The sequence below is a fragment of the Phyllopteryx taeniolatus genome, chromosome 1 (genome assembly GCF_024500385.1).
Source record: "Phyllopteryx taeniolatus isolate TA_2022b chromosome 1, UOR_Ptae_1.2, whole genome shotgun sequence".
NCBI classification, from domain to species: domain Eukaryota; kingdom Metazoa; phylum Chordata; class Actinopteri; order Syngnathiformes; family Syngnathidae; genus Phyllopteryx; species Phyllopteryx taeniolatus.
Window position 1 is genome coordinate 30,464,272 of NC_084502.1, and position 17,991 is coordinate 30,482,262.

At 43.2% G+C, this 17,991-nt stretch overlaps 1 protein-coding gene across 7 annotated transcripts in view; it reads left to right on the forward strand.

The window, feature by feature from the left end:
* Positions 1–17,991, forward strand: part of LOC133484985 (zinc finger protein 335-like) — a 32,319-nt gene that overhangs the window by 6,427 nt on the left and 7,901 nt on the right. The window contains exons 5-24 of one of the 7 annotated variants that reach the window (XM_061788304.1): positions 597–1,688; positions 2,471–2,668; positions 3,950–4,114; positions 4,385–4,649; positions 5,984–6,161; positions 6,249–6,361; positions 6,914–6,932; positions 7,812–7,931; positions 8,063–8,139; positions 8,440–8,600; positions 9,466–9,689; positions 9,777–9,876; positions 11,600–11,688; positions 11,782–12,047; positions 13,819–13,954; positions 14,024–14,056; positions 16,595–16,737; positions 17,479–17,627; positions 17,732–17,829; positions 17,897–17,983. In XM_061788304.1, the coding sequence (XP_061644288.1) occupies positions 597–1,688; positions 2,471–2,668; positions 3,950–4,114; positions 4,385–4,649; positions 5,984–6,161; positions 6,249–6,361; positions 6,914–6,932; positions 7,812–7,931; positions 8,063–8,139; positions 8,440–8,600; positions 9,466–9,689; positions 9,777–9,876; positions 11,600–11,688; positions 11,782–12,047; positions 13,819–13,954; positions 14,024–14,056; positions 16,595–16,737; positions 17,479–17,627; positions 17,732–17,829; positions 17,897–17,983 (3,713 nt within the window). Of the gene's footprint in view, positions 1–596; positions 1,689–2,470; positions 2,669–3,949; positions 4,115–4,384; positions 4,650–5,983; positions 6,162–6,248; positions 6,362–6,913; positions 6,933–7,811; positions 7,932–8,062; positions 8,140–8,439; positions 8,601–9,465; positions 9,690–9,776; positions 9,877–11,599; positions 11,689–11,781; positions 12,048–13,818; positions 13,955–14,023; positions 14,222–16,594; positions 16,738–17,478; positions 17,628–17,731; positions 17,830–17,896; positions 17,984–17,991 lie in introns of all 7 variants that reach the window. The other 6 variants (XM_061788272.1, XM_061788280.1, XM_061788295.1 and 3 more) reach the window with 6 other exon arrangements.

Below are 17,991 nucleotides of genomic sequence, written 5' to 3' on the forward strand. Positions count from 1 at the left end.
AACATTTAAAGGCGTCATATGCTTATAATTTGAACTAAAGTAGTGAGGGAGCAGCGACCCTGACTAGTGAGGCTACGCCGTAAATATGTATAAATAAGATATAAATATATGTAAGAACGTAAATTGCAACCATGTTTATACTGTGCATTGATAATTTGGAAAAGGACGTAATGTGAATCCACGCATATAATCGTGGTTTGGCATTTGTAAATTCACCTAATTGCCTTTTTTTTGGAATCTATTTGCTAAAAAACTTAAAACTATTGCCTTAGCATCATCTTGTGGCATCTCAGTGCCAAGAAACTAAGCTTGTGAGTTGAGGAGCTTAATGTACACTAAAGTAGTACTTTGTCACCATCTTGTAGCATCTATAGGCAATTCTAAATATTTTTGAGGAGTGTCAATGGTTTGTGGATTTTTGCTATTTGTGGCTGGGCGTCGGGGAAACACTGGAATGCTGTACATATTTTTAGAGGTGCTAGCCATGCTATTATAGCAATAACGCAAGGAATGTCTTCCCGGACAACCAAGCAAACGTTCTAAAGCAGAACATCCGGTCTCGGTCGATTTGGTTTTCATATCTGTGTCTGCTTTAGGTGCTCCCATGGTAGCCCATATGTCCTCCTCGGCTTTGTCCAATCGCATAGCCATCGAAGCACTTTCTGAGGGTCCCACGTCAACCTGTCTGGACCAGGGAGACATGCAGAGAAGCCTGGAGCCCGATCAGCCCGACGACCAGCCCGGCCACTCTGGCTACCCAGAAGACAGCAGCAGTCAGCCTGATCAGCCCCAACACTCTCACCCCTCCCAGTACATGGACTGCAGTGCTGATGGCCCTGACCAAACAGGGGAGTCCTCACCTTCCTTTGCGGAGTGTTCTGAAGAACCTGACCAGACGCGCTCACAGTCGAGCTTTCCCGACTACAGTGGCGACAACAGCAACCAGGACCTGCCCGGATATGTTGAATGCAGCAAGGCGGATTCAAACCCCACTAGTCGGGGGAACTATGTGGTGGAGTGCAGTGCCGGATATCTGTGCGCTGTGGATGAGGGAGAGCGGCTGCATCATTCCCGCGCCTACATCGACAGCAGTGCAGATCACAAGACGCAGACGAGCCGGCAGTACACCGCTGAATATGCCGGCGTCGCAGCTCCCGATTCTGAGGAACCCGGATGTTCCCGGTATCAAGCGCGGGACGACGATGATGACGAGCAGAACCAGGATCCCGATCAGCCACAGCAGCAGCCCCAGCATTCATGTTACACTGAGAACAGCAACGGCCCTGACGCATCCCTCTATACTGACGACAGCTCCTCGTCAGACCACCCTGTCGCCGACACTGCAGATTCAGGGGGTGTCCCAGAGGCAGCGGAGGGTAGCGAGAGCCAGCCGGGGCCCTACATCAGCAGCAGTGGCACCTACATCTCCAACCCCGAGCCCGATGTGGCACCGCATTGCTCAGCCAGCCGAGATGAACCTCGGCAGGAAGAAGCCGCCCCGGGCCAGGAAGTGGACGCGTCGGTCGTGGCTGAAGGCTCCAGAGACCGGGCGCCCAACCTGGCTGAACTGGAGGAGATGATGGAAGTTGTGATTGTGCAGCAGTTCAAGTGCAAAATGTGTCCATACAAGAGTGTCTCCAAAGACACACTGATTAACCACATGAGGGACAAGCACTTCAAACCTGCAGGTAAGTTAGCATGTGTGACTTTATCTTCTATAGACCTTTTTTGCCATGGCGTGACACGTATTTCCGGCTGGCAATAGTTTCAATGGCACCACTAGTAAACAATGGTGTGATTTAAATTTCAGCAGGTAAGGTGATTCAAAAATAGATGTGGTGGAAATTCAGACAGAGTGTAAGTAACAGCGAATGTTGTTATCTGTACTTCAGAATGTTTTCATATTAAGAAGCAGGCAGTCTGCCTCACAGTTCTGAGGTTTGAATCTGGGCTCCGGCCTTCCTGTGTAGAGTTTGCCTTCTCTCCCCATGCTTCCATGGGTATTTACTCCTAAATAAAAAAAAAACATGGATGTTTGCTTCATTGAAGACCATTGATTGTCTGTAGGTGTGAATGTGAGTGTGAATACTTGTTTGTCTATATGTGCCCTGCGATTGGGTGGTGATAAGTCCGGGTTGTACCCCGCTTCTCGCCCAAAATCAGCTTGGATAGGCTGCACCTGCTATTCTAACGAGAAGCGCTATATAAATAGATGTCCATTTAGAAGCATACATGCTCTATAATTGAAAAAGCCCATTTAGTATATCATAATGTCTCTATTAAGGACTGCTATTTAAATGGTAAATGGACTGCACTTATATAGCGCTTTATCTATACCATGACACTGCCCAAAACGCTTTACAAAGCCTCACATTCACCCACTCACACACACATTCATACACCAATATTTAGGAGTGCTTTATGTTATGATACACGTTATAAACCTTTAAGTGCCCCTATCTGTGTTCAGGGGGTTTGCAAACGAAGCGGAAGCGTGGACGACCTCCCAAAAGCACCGTGCCAGCCCTTCGGCTGGCGGAACAGGGGGAGGAGGCGGTGGCAGAGAGGAAAGCAACGCAGGCGAGGGTGTCCGCATCCCATCAGGCTCAAGAGGATGGAGACCAGGAAGAACAGATTCCAGATGCTGGTGCTCTCGATGATTCTGAAGGTCAGTGTTCAAACCCTCAGTCGATTAGCATTTTGGACGAGGAAGCAGGGTACACCCTAGACTGGTTGCCAGTCAATGAATGGGCACATGTAGAAGAAACAGTTGACTGGTCGCCAGTCAATGTCAGGACACATACAGACAAACAATTAAAAACGACCAATAAACTGTGATAACATTTCAAACGGTTAGTTTTACTGTTTCCATTCTTATCATCAACGCGGTGTAATGTGCTTTGCTGTGCACTCCCCTTTAAGAGTGAGCCAGTGAGAGTTTGAGCGAGTGTGTGTACGACACATAACCAATAAAGAAGGATGATCACGGAGAAAACCACAACTTAAATACAGCGTATATCTGCGTCCACTCCTCCATTCCTGAAATGTTGTAAAATGGGGAATTAGACCTAAAATGCAGATATCCCTGACCCAGCCTTGGAGCCTTGAGTACAAATTATTATCACAAAGCCAAAAGTGCTCGAAGAGCTAAAATATAGGTGAGGTGGTTGAGGTGTTCTGGACAGGTCACACCGGGAGGCGAGCCCGGGGATGATCCAGGGCACACTGGAAGAACTATGTTTCCCGGCTGGCCTGGGAACGCCTCTGGATCTCCACTGGAAGAGCCAAACGAAGTGTCTGTGGAGAGGGAAGTCTGGGCTTCCCTGCTTAAAGGACCGATATTTTGGCTATTTAGACCTCCATAAAGTGACTCTCTGAAATGGACTTACTATAAAATTTTCTATTTCATTTAAAAAAAACACCTTGTTTTTGTCATACTAGTGTCCAGAAAAGGCAGCCTGTTTGACCCAGATTTGTATCCGCTTTGTCCATGTTTGTCTAAGACCGCCCCCTTTCCTCTGATTGGTTCCCTCCTTGTAGAAGAAATGTGTTTGTTTTGTTGACAGCACTGGCTCAGGAGTGGAGAGATAGCCTGAGATCTTCACCACTGACTTAGATAAGCTTGAGAAATTAATTTCAAGTATCAAATTATTTTCAGGCCTCTCGCCAGAAAAACGTCTGTAACTCAGGAATGCGTGGACGATTTAAATTCATAGTTCACATGTTGTACTGAGGCACCATGGAGCCAATATACCATCCCCAATACTAGAAAAAGTTGTTTTGGTAGAATATGGGACCTTTAAGCTATACACTCGCGACCTGACCCGGCTAGGTGGACGAAAATGGATGGATGAATGCCATACTGATAATTGTGATCATTTTTGGTCATGATAATAAATAAATCACTTTGCTTCATCACGAATCACAACCCTGGTTATTTGTTCCTCAGAGGACAGTAACTACAACCCAGCTGAAGAGGACTGCCGCGGAAGACTACCTGCCATTTTGAAAAAACACACTCCTCCGATATCTTCCTCCTCTCAAGCCCGCCCCCGGCGTAGAGTTGGTCGGCCGAGGAAATACAACCTTCTGGAAGAGGATGACAACAGCCAAGGTGGGTGGACCGTTTCTCAAAGAGCGTTACAGCAGAGGTGGGCGTAACTTGCACGTCTCTCAAGTGTTAACCTTCAGCTTTCAAGTTATTGTGGCAACAATCAAGTCGAGTCTTAAGTTGAGTTACATAAGTCATAAATCAAGTCGTCTTTCATAAGTCACAAGTCCCAAAATTGGTCCGAGTTAGGTCATGTCACTCGAGTCCCCCACCTGTGCCTGGAAAGACCCGCCCGCTTGACAACGCTGACAGTATGTTCATCTCTGTCGCCAGTCACAGAAGCGGAGAGTTTAGCAAAAAAGCCGAGAGTGAATGCCGACCCGAGTGCCACAGACGAGGCGAGCACCTCGGGGTTAGACAATGATGGGGTTGCGCCGGTGGCCGATGAGGACGCGGCGGAGGCGGTGGTGAGCCTGTCCGACTCGGAGAACAAAGACCCCTCGTCCAACTCTCAGCCTGATGAGTCCTTTGAGAGAAAACGAGGCCGTCCCTCCAAGTGCTTTCTTCGCAAGAAGTACAAGAAGCATTTGAGTCGCAAGTGGGTGATATTTCTAATCTGTTTATCATTTTTAGCTACATATTTAATCTTTCAAGGTTTAAGGTTTGTCTTTGTCTCCCCAAGGAGTGATTTATCTTGGAATTGTTTTTATCGTACTTGTATTGAGGATTATTCGCAATAGCGCGAGATTTGTTGGTGATAATTTTTCCACAGGGACTATTACTGCAGATTCATGTAGCAATAAGCACAAGCCAGGAGGAAAGAGTAAAAAGAGAATGTCCAAAGTTTGCGATCATTTCACACTTAAAAGAGGTTTAAGTGCAATGTGCCTATTGCAAGGTACAACTGGCTTAAGTTACACAACTGCATGTCTACGGTAAAGTAAACATCGTTAGTTAATTGAATATAGCCTACCACCGCTACTTAGAATGAATTGTAATCTATAGCAGGTGTTTAGGATAGAGGGAGGTTGGAAACAGCCATTGGTGATCTTTCAATCGCTTTATTGAACAAACAGTAACAAAATACAGTAAACACAAGCACGTGATGCCAATGGCATCAACTGACGCTGTCACTCTACACATACAGTGGCTAAAAAAAAGCAGTTTTGTTAACACCTGGCCAACTGTACATCCTCATTCGCTCACCCAACAAGCTAGGCCCACCTTTTAAAGGCGCACACACATTCACAGATACTACTGTGTAGGATGTGAGGATGGCGACCCCAAGTGGACAAAAATAATACCTGCACCTAACATACATATACTATTGATATTACAGTATTCAGGGGTGTCAAACTCATTTTTGGCACGGGCCACATTGTAGTTATGACTTCCCTCGGAGGGCCGCTACAACTGTGAACCCATATAAATGAAAGATTACCTCATATACTGTAATTACATAGAGTATACACAACACATTGATGAATAACCAAAAAAAAAAAAAGAATACATTTGTAAATAATAAAATAAATATTTGGTCGGTACTTCACCCCTCAGCGATTACCTTCCACTGGGCTCCTTTCATGTCATACGCAAAACAATGTGAAACGGATTCCGCTCATATTGTCTGATTCTTAGCAGGAGTTAAAGTCAGTTAGTTGCTTATTTGCATAATAATTGCTAGATGAGCGATCAGATCGCTAGGGTTGGCAACACTGACTGTGCTTATGTAGATAGTTTCTCTCTGTTCACAGCCATGTTATTAGTGTAAGTAGTGCACATCATCGGGGATGTGCTTTGAACTATGGTGCTGTGAAAAAAAAAATATTCGGCGTAACAAAGTACTTGAATTAATCTCTAAAATTAATTATTAGCCCAGCCCTAATAATTCATTTGCTGTGACCAATAGTCATGCCAAGTTTCCTCTTTCAGTCGGTACTACAAATCCCTCAAGCCTCTGCTGAGACCTCACAACTGCTGGATCTGCGGTTCGCGCTTTCTCACGCAGGAAGATCTGCGCTTCCACGTAGACTCCCATGAGGGAAACGATCCGGAGCTCTTCAAATGCCTCCAGTGCAACTATCACTGCAAGCGCTGGTCCTCGCTCAAGGTCTGGAGGCGCCCCGTCGCACACACTCACCTCAGCTTGTGTGTCTGTAACATTGTGTGTTTGTGTTCGTGTGCGTGTGTCTTGCAGGAACACATGTTTAACCACGAAGGTACGAAGCCTTTCAAGTGTGAGAAATGTGAATACTCGAGTGTTTACAGGAAAGATGTCGTTCGTCACTCCGCAGTTCATAACAAAGAAAAGTAGGTGCATCGCTCAGTGGGCACCAGGGGTCGGCAAAGTATCTGTGTATTTACATTATCAAGAATCCTGTAATACGTGTTGCATTAATTTTTGTAATTTTTGTCATAAAACTGGTTGATTAACACTTTTTTAAATGTATGTATCATTTATTTATCACATTGGTTAATTGATTTATTGTAAATAATGAAATAAATAAATCCTACTGAAATCAACATTTTCCATCCATCTATTTTCTATAGCGATTCTCATTAGCTCTTGGACCTTAACTGGTCACCAGCCTGTCGCAGAAAATGAACAATTTTATATGCATTTAAAACATTTTTATTTAGTTTATTAAATTATTGGTTAACTAATTGTAATAAAAAATTGAGAATGACTTATTATTTTAGAATGACATTTATTTTAAACTCATCAAGGAATGAGCTGGCTGTTTTAACATTCAAATGCGGCCCGTTGAACATAAAGGGATTGCCCACCCCTGGTTTACACTGTTATATACATGAACACTTTTGACAAATTCTAACTGCATTTGTTGGCTTTACATCCACCAGGAAAAAAAAGACAGAAGTGGTAAGTTTTGCCATTTTAGAGGAAATGTTATGTACAAATTTACTTTTTGATGTTTTAAATAGTTGTGTGTGTGGAGTTCCTGTCCACCCGTCAAGTGTAAAATTATACAACTAAGTCAATCTTTTGTAATCTGCCTAGTTTCTCCCAAATTGTTTTGATTTCTTAAATACGCTAATTGACATAATCCTGCTCCCAAATTTCTATTTGGAAGCAATGTCATGTCAAAGTCAAAAGTTAAGCAGAGCTGCAGTGTTAGCGTAGATTAGCGGTATCTCTTAGTGTATCGGCTTCTGAAAAGCAGCACAAGAATGTTTCTGACGTGATATGAGGGCCAATTGAAGTGCAGTGGGGCCGCTAGGTGATGAAGTGCTGCCTTCACGGGTGCAAATGCAATCAAATCTTTGCGGGTGGCTGCTATTTTTTCCTTCACACTGTGGGCTTGAAGTTACCATCGCTTTTTCATAAGACCTTGGCTCCACCATCGGTTGTTGTGGTAACAAAAGCCATACTTGGAGTGAGCAGTGAATTATTTGTAAGGGATAGAAACGTCCCCCATAAGGGTGTTACAAATGATGCCTTTAAATGGGCTTTGTTGTTTGTTTATTTTATTTTCAATTAAGTGGTGAACCCCTGAAAACTCAACGCAGCTCTGCTTCGTGTATCGAAGCCACCGCTGGCTAATTTAACCATGTGTATATACCCCGCTCACAGTCATATTTTTATAGTCATAGTCAGATACAGTAACTAAAAATGGGTGGGCAGGCACCCCAAAAATTAAATAGAGACATTAAAGAGTCACTTTTCCATCACCTGTTAAGCACAATGGCAGCAGTCCATTTTTGAACACTTGATGGGTCAACTACCTGTCCTTTCTTTTAGCAGGTGGTGACTGTATCTGAGTTCCCGTGTCCTGTGTGTCGGAAAGTTTATACCATGCAGAAGAGACTGACTCAACACTTGAAGACCCACAGCGCAGAGAAGCCGCACATGTGCGATAAGGTCTGGTGACCCGAAATGTCATGATAGCAAGTTAGCAACCCAATGGCTGAAAGTAGTACACTCACGTTTAAAGTCAAAGTCCAGTTTTGTACATGTACATTTAATCTGATTCTTTCTTTTTCTCCTTTCAGTGTGGCAAATCCTTCAAGAAGCGCTACACATTCAAAATGCATCTCCTGACGCACCTTCAGAGTGTGGGAGACAGCAGGTCAGTAATACATATTTTGTATACCTCTTCTTTCTTATATAAATGGTGATTGAAAAGTGACTCTCTATTTTAAAATACTTATAAATTATGTATTTGTCACTCTGAATATACACTAAGATTCAAAAGTTTGGGGTCATCCAGACAATGTAATGTTGTCTATGAAAACACACCTTTTGCATATACATATCCATTTAAAAATTTAAGGGTCACTTTGAAATTTTTTTTTAACCACTTTAACAATATGTAGACATATTTTGCCCAGTATTTTCTGACTAACCTAGCGTGCTGTGTATTCGTCAGTTTCAAGTGTGAGTTTTGTGACTACACTTGCGCCAACAAGAAGCTGCTGCTCAACCACCAACTGTCCCACACCAGCGACCGACCCTTCAAGTGCGACTACTGTAAATACACAACCTCCAAAGAGGAATTCCTGGTGTCCCATCTGGCCATTAAGCACACAGGTCAGTTCACTTGGATGTAAATATGTTACCTTAGAGGTAGGCTACACAGACGATTTCGGTACATATGATGTAAATATGGTACCCTACAGCGGTCCAGACCATTATGATGAAAATATGTTACATTTGAGGTGCACAGACCATTAATATGATGCAAATGTGTTGCATTAAATTTTGATGTACAAACCCAAATTCCAATGTCTGTTATTTACGTTTTACACAACAGGTAAATAAAAACTGAATACAATGATTTGGAAATCCTTTTCAACCAAATTCAATTGTATACACTACAAAGACACGATAGTTAATCTTCAAACGGATAAACATTTATTTTTATTTTTTTGCAAATATTCACTCATTTTGAATTTGATGTCTGAAACACATTCCAAAAAAGCTGGGACAGGGGCGACAAAAGATTGGGAAAGCTGAGGAATGCTCAAAAAACAAATTTCGAACATTCCCCGCGTTAACAGGTTAATTGGAGACAGGTGAGTGTCATGATTGGGGATACAAGGAGCTCACCAGTTTCTGAACAACTGCGTGAGCAAATAGTCTAACAGATTAAGAACAATGTTTCTCAATGTACAATTGGAAGGAATTAAGGGATTTCATCATCTTCAGTCCATCATATCATCAATCATGTCCTGCAATCACTGTATTCTGTTTTTATTTACATTTCACACAACGTCCCAACTTCAATGGAATTGGTGTTTGTATTTAATGCTCCTCTAATACAGAACATTTTATCTTATGGTCCATGTACCTCAAACGTAACATTGTGGTATTGAGGTTTAAACACCTCCAATAAATAAGATTATGGATGTGTAGTGTTCATTTGGATTGTGTTCCAAATGTGTCTCATCTGTAGGAGACAAGCCCTTTGCCTGCAGTATGTGTCACTTCGGGACCAAACACCGCAAGAATCTTCGGCTCCATGTGCAGTGTCGTCATCCGGAAGCTTTCAACGAGTGGTCCATCTCGCAACCGGCTGTAGAAGCCAAGACACGCCGCAAGCCTTTCTTCGCCCTGCAGCACGTGGAGGAGCTAAAACAGCAACACGAGGATGGAGCGCAAGTTTTGCCAAATGCCATCGTGAGTCGTCGTGGCCGCTTTGAATTTGATATCCAGTCACGAGGGAAACGGGAAACGATGCTTTCCTTCTGTTTTTACATCCGTAAGGTTTCACTGGACCCTGTAGCTCTTCAAGCTATTCAGGGGATGGGAAATGCTTCTGTGTCCCAAGATGCACTGGGAAACACCACCATCATCTATGAACAAGGTTGGACACGTTTCCAATGTGCATTATTCAACCTCCTGTTTTGCTTGTTTCTCTCAAAAAGCAATAATGGTCCTAGGCCAGTGTGACCTGGGGCTTGTTGAATTATCCGGAAAGTGTCTGAAATGATCAAATTAACATGATGAACATTGTTTAAAGGTTCTGTATTTTGGCTATTTAGACCTCCATATAGTGACTCTTTAACATGGACTTAATATCAAAGTGTCCATTTCGTTTCAAAACACACCTATGTTTTGTCATACGTGTGTCCAAAAAGGCCCCTCTGACAGCTATGTCTGTTTGACACAGTTTTGTATCCGCTTTGTCCATATTTGGCTAGCACGGCCTCCTTTCTTCTGATTGGTTGCCTCTGTGGAGAAGACCCAGTTGTGAGTGAACATGAGTTTGCTGTATTGAAAGCGCTAGCTCGGTAGCGGAAAGATAGGCGAAGATCTTCGTTAGTGACATCTGGAGCTCAGGAATGCGTGGACGACTTTATTTCATATTTCACGTTTACTGAGCCAATATAACATCCCAAATACTACATAAAGTTGGTTTGGGAAAATATGTCCCCTTTAAATCAGGAGTGTCCAAACTTTTTCCTTCGAGGGCTTTTTTTTAACACTCACACCCAATAGTGTTGCAGGCTGTATCAAATGTTATTGTTTGTGTATGCCGCGAGCCACAAAAAAATGGATGGTGGGCCGCAAATGGCCCCCTGGCCTTAGTTTGGACACAACTGGTTTTAATTAACTTATTTATTTGGCAGGCATTTTTATTTATATTAATTGGAACTATCTTCAATGGATATGTTTATTACACTTATTAAACTAAGCAGAAGTTTTCAAAAATTGACTTTCATCTGTCTAGCCATCCATTTGTTTTCTGTACTGCTTGTCCTCATAAGGACTGCAGGTGAGCTGGAGCCTATCCCAGTTGACTTTAGGCTAGAGGTAGGATCCACCCTGGATTGGTCGCCACTCACCAGCCAATGTCAGGGAGGGCACCTATGGACAAACAGTGAACTGGTCTCCAGTCAGTGTCAGGGCACATATATAGGCAAAGAAGCATTCACATTCACACCGATGGAAAATGTCTTCATCTTTAAAGAAGCTAACATGCTAATATGTTTTTGGAATGTGGGAGGGGCGGCACGGTGGCCGACTGGTTAGAGCGTCAGCCTCACAGTTCTGAGGACCCGGGTTCAATCCCCGGCCCCGCCTGTGTGGAGTTTGCATGTTCTCCCCGTGCCTGCGTGGGTTTTCTCCGGGCACTCCGGTTTCCTCCCACATCCCAAAAACATGCATGAATTGGAGACTCTAAATTGCCCGTAGGCATGACTGTGAGGGCGAATGGTTGTTTGTTCCTATGTGCCCTGCGATTGGCTGGCAACCAGTTCAGGGTGTACCCCGCCTCCTGCCCGATGACAGCTGGGATAGGCTCCAGCACGCCCGCGACCCTAGTGAGGAGAAGCGGCTAAGAAAATGGATGGATGGATGGAATGTGGGAGGAGAAAACATGCAAACTTCACACAGGAAGGCCGGAGCTGAGATTTAAACTTTGTGGCAGACCACTTGTCCACTGTGCTAGAACTACAAATGGGTGAATTTGACCCACAACAAAACAGGAGGTTTAAAGTTTCCTTCCATGGCTCTGATAAAGTAGCAATGTTATTCACTGTACTTGAAGAGAAAACTTTAAAGTTTTATTTGTGGCTGCTCCTCAGCTGAATCCGGTGAGCTCTCCGCCCAGAATGCCCTGAGTCTGCTGCTGAATATGAGCAACGCCCGGGAATTGGTTGGAAACGCCTTACAAGTTGGTGAAACTGCTCATATAACAAAATTACTTGATATCAAAAAATAAATAAATAAGTCCTCCACCATCACCATTGCTGTTTGTGATCTTCAGGTGGCTGTGCTCAAGTCAGATGGCAGCGCTGAGGTCAAAGCGCTAGAGAAGGAAACATGGAGCGCGGTGTCGGCGGCACCGGGCCAGGCCCACAAGGTCGTCACCGTCCACGTGTCCGAGAACGGTGAGACTGTTCTGCAGGAGGCCTATGCGGCCGAGCCGGAAGAAATCGCTCAGATCGCCATTGAAACCTACGCTGACGATGGGGAGTTCAATGTGGTGGAGCAGGTGCAGGTGACAGAAGAAGTCCAAAGCTCTGAGTGCAGGTGACCGAGTTAAAATACTTTTACTCATGATAGACATGCTTGCCAAATTTTATGCACAGTAACTTCGCAGCTACAAAATATGGATACAGCAGTCCAACTGACTGCAATAATGACGGAGTAAACAAGACTGTATGATGGAGCTACAAGGTCGCCAGCATCAGCCACTAGCTTAACCAAAAAATGTGTAGCCTACCTCAAAATAGGAGCGTTTGCCATGTTGTCACCAAATGGTCACATGGTGTGTTGGTTGCCAAAAGGTATTTTGCCAACCAACACACCATGGTTCAAATAACGAGCTACCGTGAGTCATCAGGTTATTCAGACTTATTTTCTTTCATTAATACTGATAGTGGTGTGTTGCGTTATGGGCTGTGCGTAAAGATTACAAATTCCGAATGGGATGTGTACCTGAACAAATTAGCTTTAAACAAATATGCAAATACACGTCACGTATAAAGACATTTGACCGTCTGAACTGTTTCCAACCAACAACTGAATAATTAACACTTGTATGCGTGAAGATACTTTTAGACTTTCATTAAATCTTTTGTATATATTTGCGCGTTAATCGTATTGTGTGCGCTCAAGCTGGATTCGGGTTTCATAACTGCGTATTGATCAGGCAAATGCTGGTGGCCACTTTTGTACAGAAGCTTTGCTGCATATGCTGGCACAAATGTCATACTACGATAAATTGCCACGAAAACTAGCTGATGATGCGTCTTTCTCAGCCACTGTTATAGGAAGTGTTCCTGGTTTCTGCCAACCAATTTCATGCGCCTGTGCACAATTACGTCACACTCCTCTTCGGCTAACTCTCCTATTGCAGAGGTACAATGAGAAGCAAATCTTGAAATAGATATTGATCCACAGTGACAGGAAGAATGAGAGCAATTCTAAGACCAGTCCAGAAGGCGACTCAACCAGAGTGCGCAAATTTCCCATACAAATTTCCCATACAATGAGTGACATTGTAATGTATTGTGGATTTGTCATTTACAGTATTTCTGTTTCCTCGCTTGTCGTACTCTTCAACAAATCAAATCAACAGCACTATAGTGTACCACAGTGTAGTTAATCAGCTCTTGTTATTTGCATTTACCAATACATATTTGAAAGACATGTCATGCCGTTACACAATGTAATTTTACATTGGAATTTTCTCACCCATGCCGTCATGTGCGACTGCACATTTCGCACATGCCTGAAACCGCCACTGGCTATGACCATAGCAATGATGAAAACTAAATTCAAAATCTGTTAGCACTCAAGACAAAATCTCTTGGACAAGTTCTTCTTTGAGGGATGCCAGGAAATGGCTAAAATGAGCCTAAAATCTGCTTCATACCAAAATGGCAGATTTCGTGTTTTGTTTTGGGCATAGTATCTTGACCTTTATGTGGGTTTAATCATGATAGACTTGGCTACCAAATTTCAAGTTGCCAAGTCATAGGCTTTGAGGGCTGTATTTGTAAAAAGTTAGTTGAGTTAGTGAGTTACAGATTGTGTTTTAAGGTGAAACATCAGCCCGTGCCCCCATGCTACTGACATTTTTTTTTTCAATTTACCATCACTCATCTTTCTGTGCATGCTTCAAAACTGTTAGCAATTAGACAAAATCTCAACAACAAGTTCTTTAAAGGATGCCTTGAAATGACCAAAATGACTCTGGCTTTTGCAGCTGAATTTGTATGGGAAAGCTATTTGGCCTGAGAATAATAACAAAAAAATGTTGACGTAAGAATCATCAGATAATCGACTGACTTTCCAGAGAGTCAATTCAGGCTGTCCCCCCCCCCAGTCCTGAGAAGAATGACCAGGTTCAAGCTGCAGAGGCGCAGAACCTGAAAAGTGACAAGTTCTACCTGGCTTCGGGGCTGCCTGATGGTGTTCTGCAACAGGTGGAGGTAATGACAATGTTTTCTCACAACGATGTGTTCACACTGAGCGCGTCTCACATTTCTGTTCACTCGTAGCTGAGCAGCGAAGCGCCTGCCTCTCCTCCTGCGGTGAGTGTGCCCAGCATCAGTGCCAAGAAGTTCTCCTGTCGCATATGCATGGAGTCTTTCCAATGCCGCTCGGACATGGAGAACCACAAGCGGGCGCACTTGGATCCAAATACATTCAAGTGCCCCGACTGCGCCTTCACCTCTGGCTCCTGGCCCGAGGTTAAGGTGGGTACAGAAGGCCATGTGGTTATACCCCAAAATGCACATGGAACTAAATCTGCACCTGAAGTTGTACGTAAGCTGCGCTTGGACTAACTTAAGCATTTAGATAGAATTTTTATCACTTGTGAGTCGGGTCGCAAAGAGGTGGAACATTTCCGGTAAATTTCTGGAAGGTTTCTGCAAAATTTCCATGGGATCTTAAACAGGGGAATTTGGAAATTCAGTGGTGCCTTTCGTTGAGAGTTGAATTTGTTTGATGACCACACTCATATGGCAAATCATGTTTCTCCATTGAAATGAATGGAAATGCAATTAATCTGTTCCAGACCCCCCAAAAACACAAACATTCAAGTTCTAACATGTTTTTTCACAAGAGAAATTACACTCAACAGTGTTTTATTGTATAAAAACATAGTAATAACATTTGCTCTCCATATAACGACGTGCAAATACGGAAAATGCAAGCATTAAACACGACTGTACCTATCGTATTGTCATTTCTTGGTCTTCTTCTGTGGGGTCAATTGGCGGTTGGCAAACCAGCTTAATGATGGTGCATTTATGCCAACAACAAATATTACCCTTCCACTGCAAGAAAACCATTATGACTTGATAGTGGCCGTCTGTTGTGAAGTTTGCTGCCGCATTCTAATGGTGAGGGTCTGAAGCACAATTTTTGCTCAGTTCCAAAAATATTGGCCAAGCGATGGCTCGTATCTCAAACTTGAAAGTCAAGGCGCTCGTATCTCAAGGCACAACAGTATATGGAACCCCCACGCATTAACAGTTCAGAACTTGTGAATTTACATATTCGTAGATTTTTTTAATCTACGCTAACTGAAAAAGCCCTTTGAATTTACTTAATTCGAACACATACGTCAGTTGCACATGATTAAAATGTGGTAAACTGATGTATATTATTTCATTATTTGCGAGGAGAAGAGAGGAAAATGACATCAGTTTAGCACATTTTAATAATGTCCGGCCGATGTACATGATCCAATTAAGTGGTTTTTCAGAATAACCTCCGTTATTTGCCAAAAAACTTGCCTAATCACTGTTTTGTGCTCAGGTCAAAACCATGTCTAATGTAAAAATACTGCGTTGGTGCCATCTCGTGGCATCTTGGTGCCAAGGAACATTGAGTGAGGGGAGGAGCTTCATTTTGTTAGGCCACAGCCTTGTCTCGTAGAAAAAGGTGCTTCGCTGCCATCTTGTGTTATCTATAGGAAAATGTAAACCTTTTAGAGTGGAGGTTAAGTACTTACAGATTTCAACTGTTTGTGGGGGATGCTCTGTCCCTCTCACTATAATCCAAATAGGAATATATGGGAATGATGGTGATTTTTGGGAATTAACTGGGAATGAAGGTAATTTAATGGAAAGGTAAAAGATTCATGCATACAGTAAATGTTAACATTTTGTTTTGTCATAAGCAGACATCCATGCAAAATTAAATAGCCCTCTTGCCCGCAGTACCTAAATAGCTCCGGTTTTTTTCTACCCCTCACTCGAGGGGCACTGTATTCAAAGCTTGCCCGTACATCAAATTTAGGCTCCTAACACAAAGCAAAAAAATTGATGGAGCAAAGTCATAACGCAGGGCACTCAAATCAAGGTCCCACTGTCCACTTGTGGGAAATCGGTTTGCTTTGTCAGGATTACGCTAAAATATACAGTATTTTCCCATTCCAAATTAAGGTCCTTGTTAAGAGCTAACATTCAATTTTCTAAATGTCTGTTTTCAATTTGAGAAACTCTCTGAATTTTGCAACACTTCTTGTAAACCGGCATGTTTTTTGCTCAAACATTCAATATTGTCTTTAGTCTAACACTTAACTTACTCGTATGCAGTAATACGTAACACAAAATTTTTTTTCTTTCTTACGGTCTCTCACTTAATCTAAAAAATGCGGTTGTCGACTTAATCCACGGAGAGATGTCAGATCAGTGGTGGGAAAACTCTGGCTCGTAGGCTATTAAGAGTTCTCCAGATACTCACATACCAGATACGCACATTCCAAAAACATGTATGTTTGGTTCATTGAAGATTAAATTGTCCTTAGGTGTGAATGTGAGTGTGAATGGTTGTTGGCCTATTTGTGCCCTGTGATTGGCTGGCGACCAGTCCAGGGTGTAGCCCGCTTTTCACCTAAAGTCGGCTGGGCTAAACGAACACCCCCGCAACCCTAATGAGTCGAGTGCTATAGAAAATGGACGGATGGTTCTTTTACTGAGAATATTGAGCAATCTGCAATACAGTCAACAGAACTGTTGACAAATGACCAATGTTTTGTTTCTTAAGACGCACACGTTTTTCAAAGGCGCTTTGGGTAACCACAAAATGCTACCCTACATAATGTTTGTTTGATTCAGGCTCACATGGAGCTACACTCGTACTTGCGGCCTCACAAGTGCCCCAGCTGCAGCTTTGCCTCCAAGAACAAGAAGGACCTGCGCAGACACCTGCTCACACACACCAACGAAAAGCCATTTTCTTGCAAACTTTGTTGCCAGAGGTAGGAACAAAGCATTTTATTTCCTGTGTATGAAATTAATGATTTAAATTGAGACACTTTCTGCACTGCAATTGACTGGCGACCAGTCCAGGGTATATCCTGCCTCTAATCCAAAATTGGGTGGGATAAACACAACTTCACCCCGACTTCAAATAAAAAAAAATTCACAAAAATGCAATTTACGATTTTAATAACATTTTCCCTTTCGGTTCTAAAAGAAGCAAAGCTAGCGACAACGACATTTTTCAAAGCAAGTTAAGCTTTTTGTTTTTTTCCCCCTGCTTTTTTCTCTTGAAACCAAGCTTCAAAACTGTTTTTTTCGCCCAGCATTAACTTGATCAGCCTCCACAGAAATAATAGAAATACGTAGCTTTTCATGAACTGAAGTGAAAATCAATACTTTGTTGAAAACAAATGTCCCTTTTGTCAAAACATGAATGCAAACATGATCCTTCTGAACAATTTAACATATCAGGAAGTGTCAAACTGCAAGGCGTGGCTGGTCCATGTGTTCGTTGTCCAATAATAACAGTGCACCCCGTCATTGTACTTTTCTTGTCAGTGTAAGCTGTGAACGTCAACTACGTGCTTTCAACTACTGAATCTGCAAAAAAATTGATAAAAAAAATTGTCCTATCAAATAAACTCTAATCAATCCATAAAGTCAGTCATGCATGATACTGTATTTTTGAGGTTGTAATGAGCAAACGTTCGGTGCTGAAACAGTTGATGTTTTACCAGCTTCAATCGCAACGGTCACCTCAAGTTCCACATGGAGCGTCTCCACAACCAGGAGCAGACCACCACCGCCACGCGCAAGAGCCGCGCCGCCGCATCCCAGCAGACCATCATAGTCAACAGTGACGAGGAAGCACTTGCGACGCTGCAGTGTAAGACTCAAAAACATCAGCACACTTGATGGAGAGGCAGGCACCCCAGACACACAACTGTTTGGGTACAACACATTCAAAAGTCACTTTGATGTTTTGTACAGCCCTGCAGGCCCACCAGGCAGTCATCAGCCCAGAACAGCTGCAGGCTCTCAGTCAAGAGCACATCATCGTGGCCCAAGATCAGTCCCTAACAGACCAGGTAGCACAACCTAGCATCCATCCAAAGTTGCGCATTGTATTACAACATCCTCATTTGCGTCAATCAGGAGGAGGGCACCTACATACAGCAGATCACCACCATTGATGGGCAGACGGTCCAGCATCTTATGACGGGAGACAACCAGGTCACTGAGGTGACGAG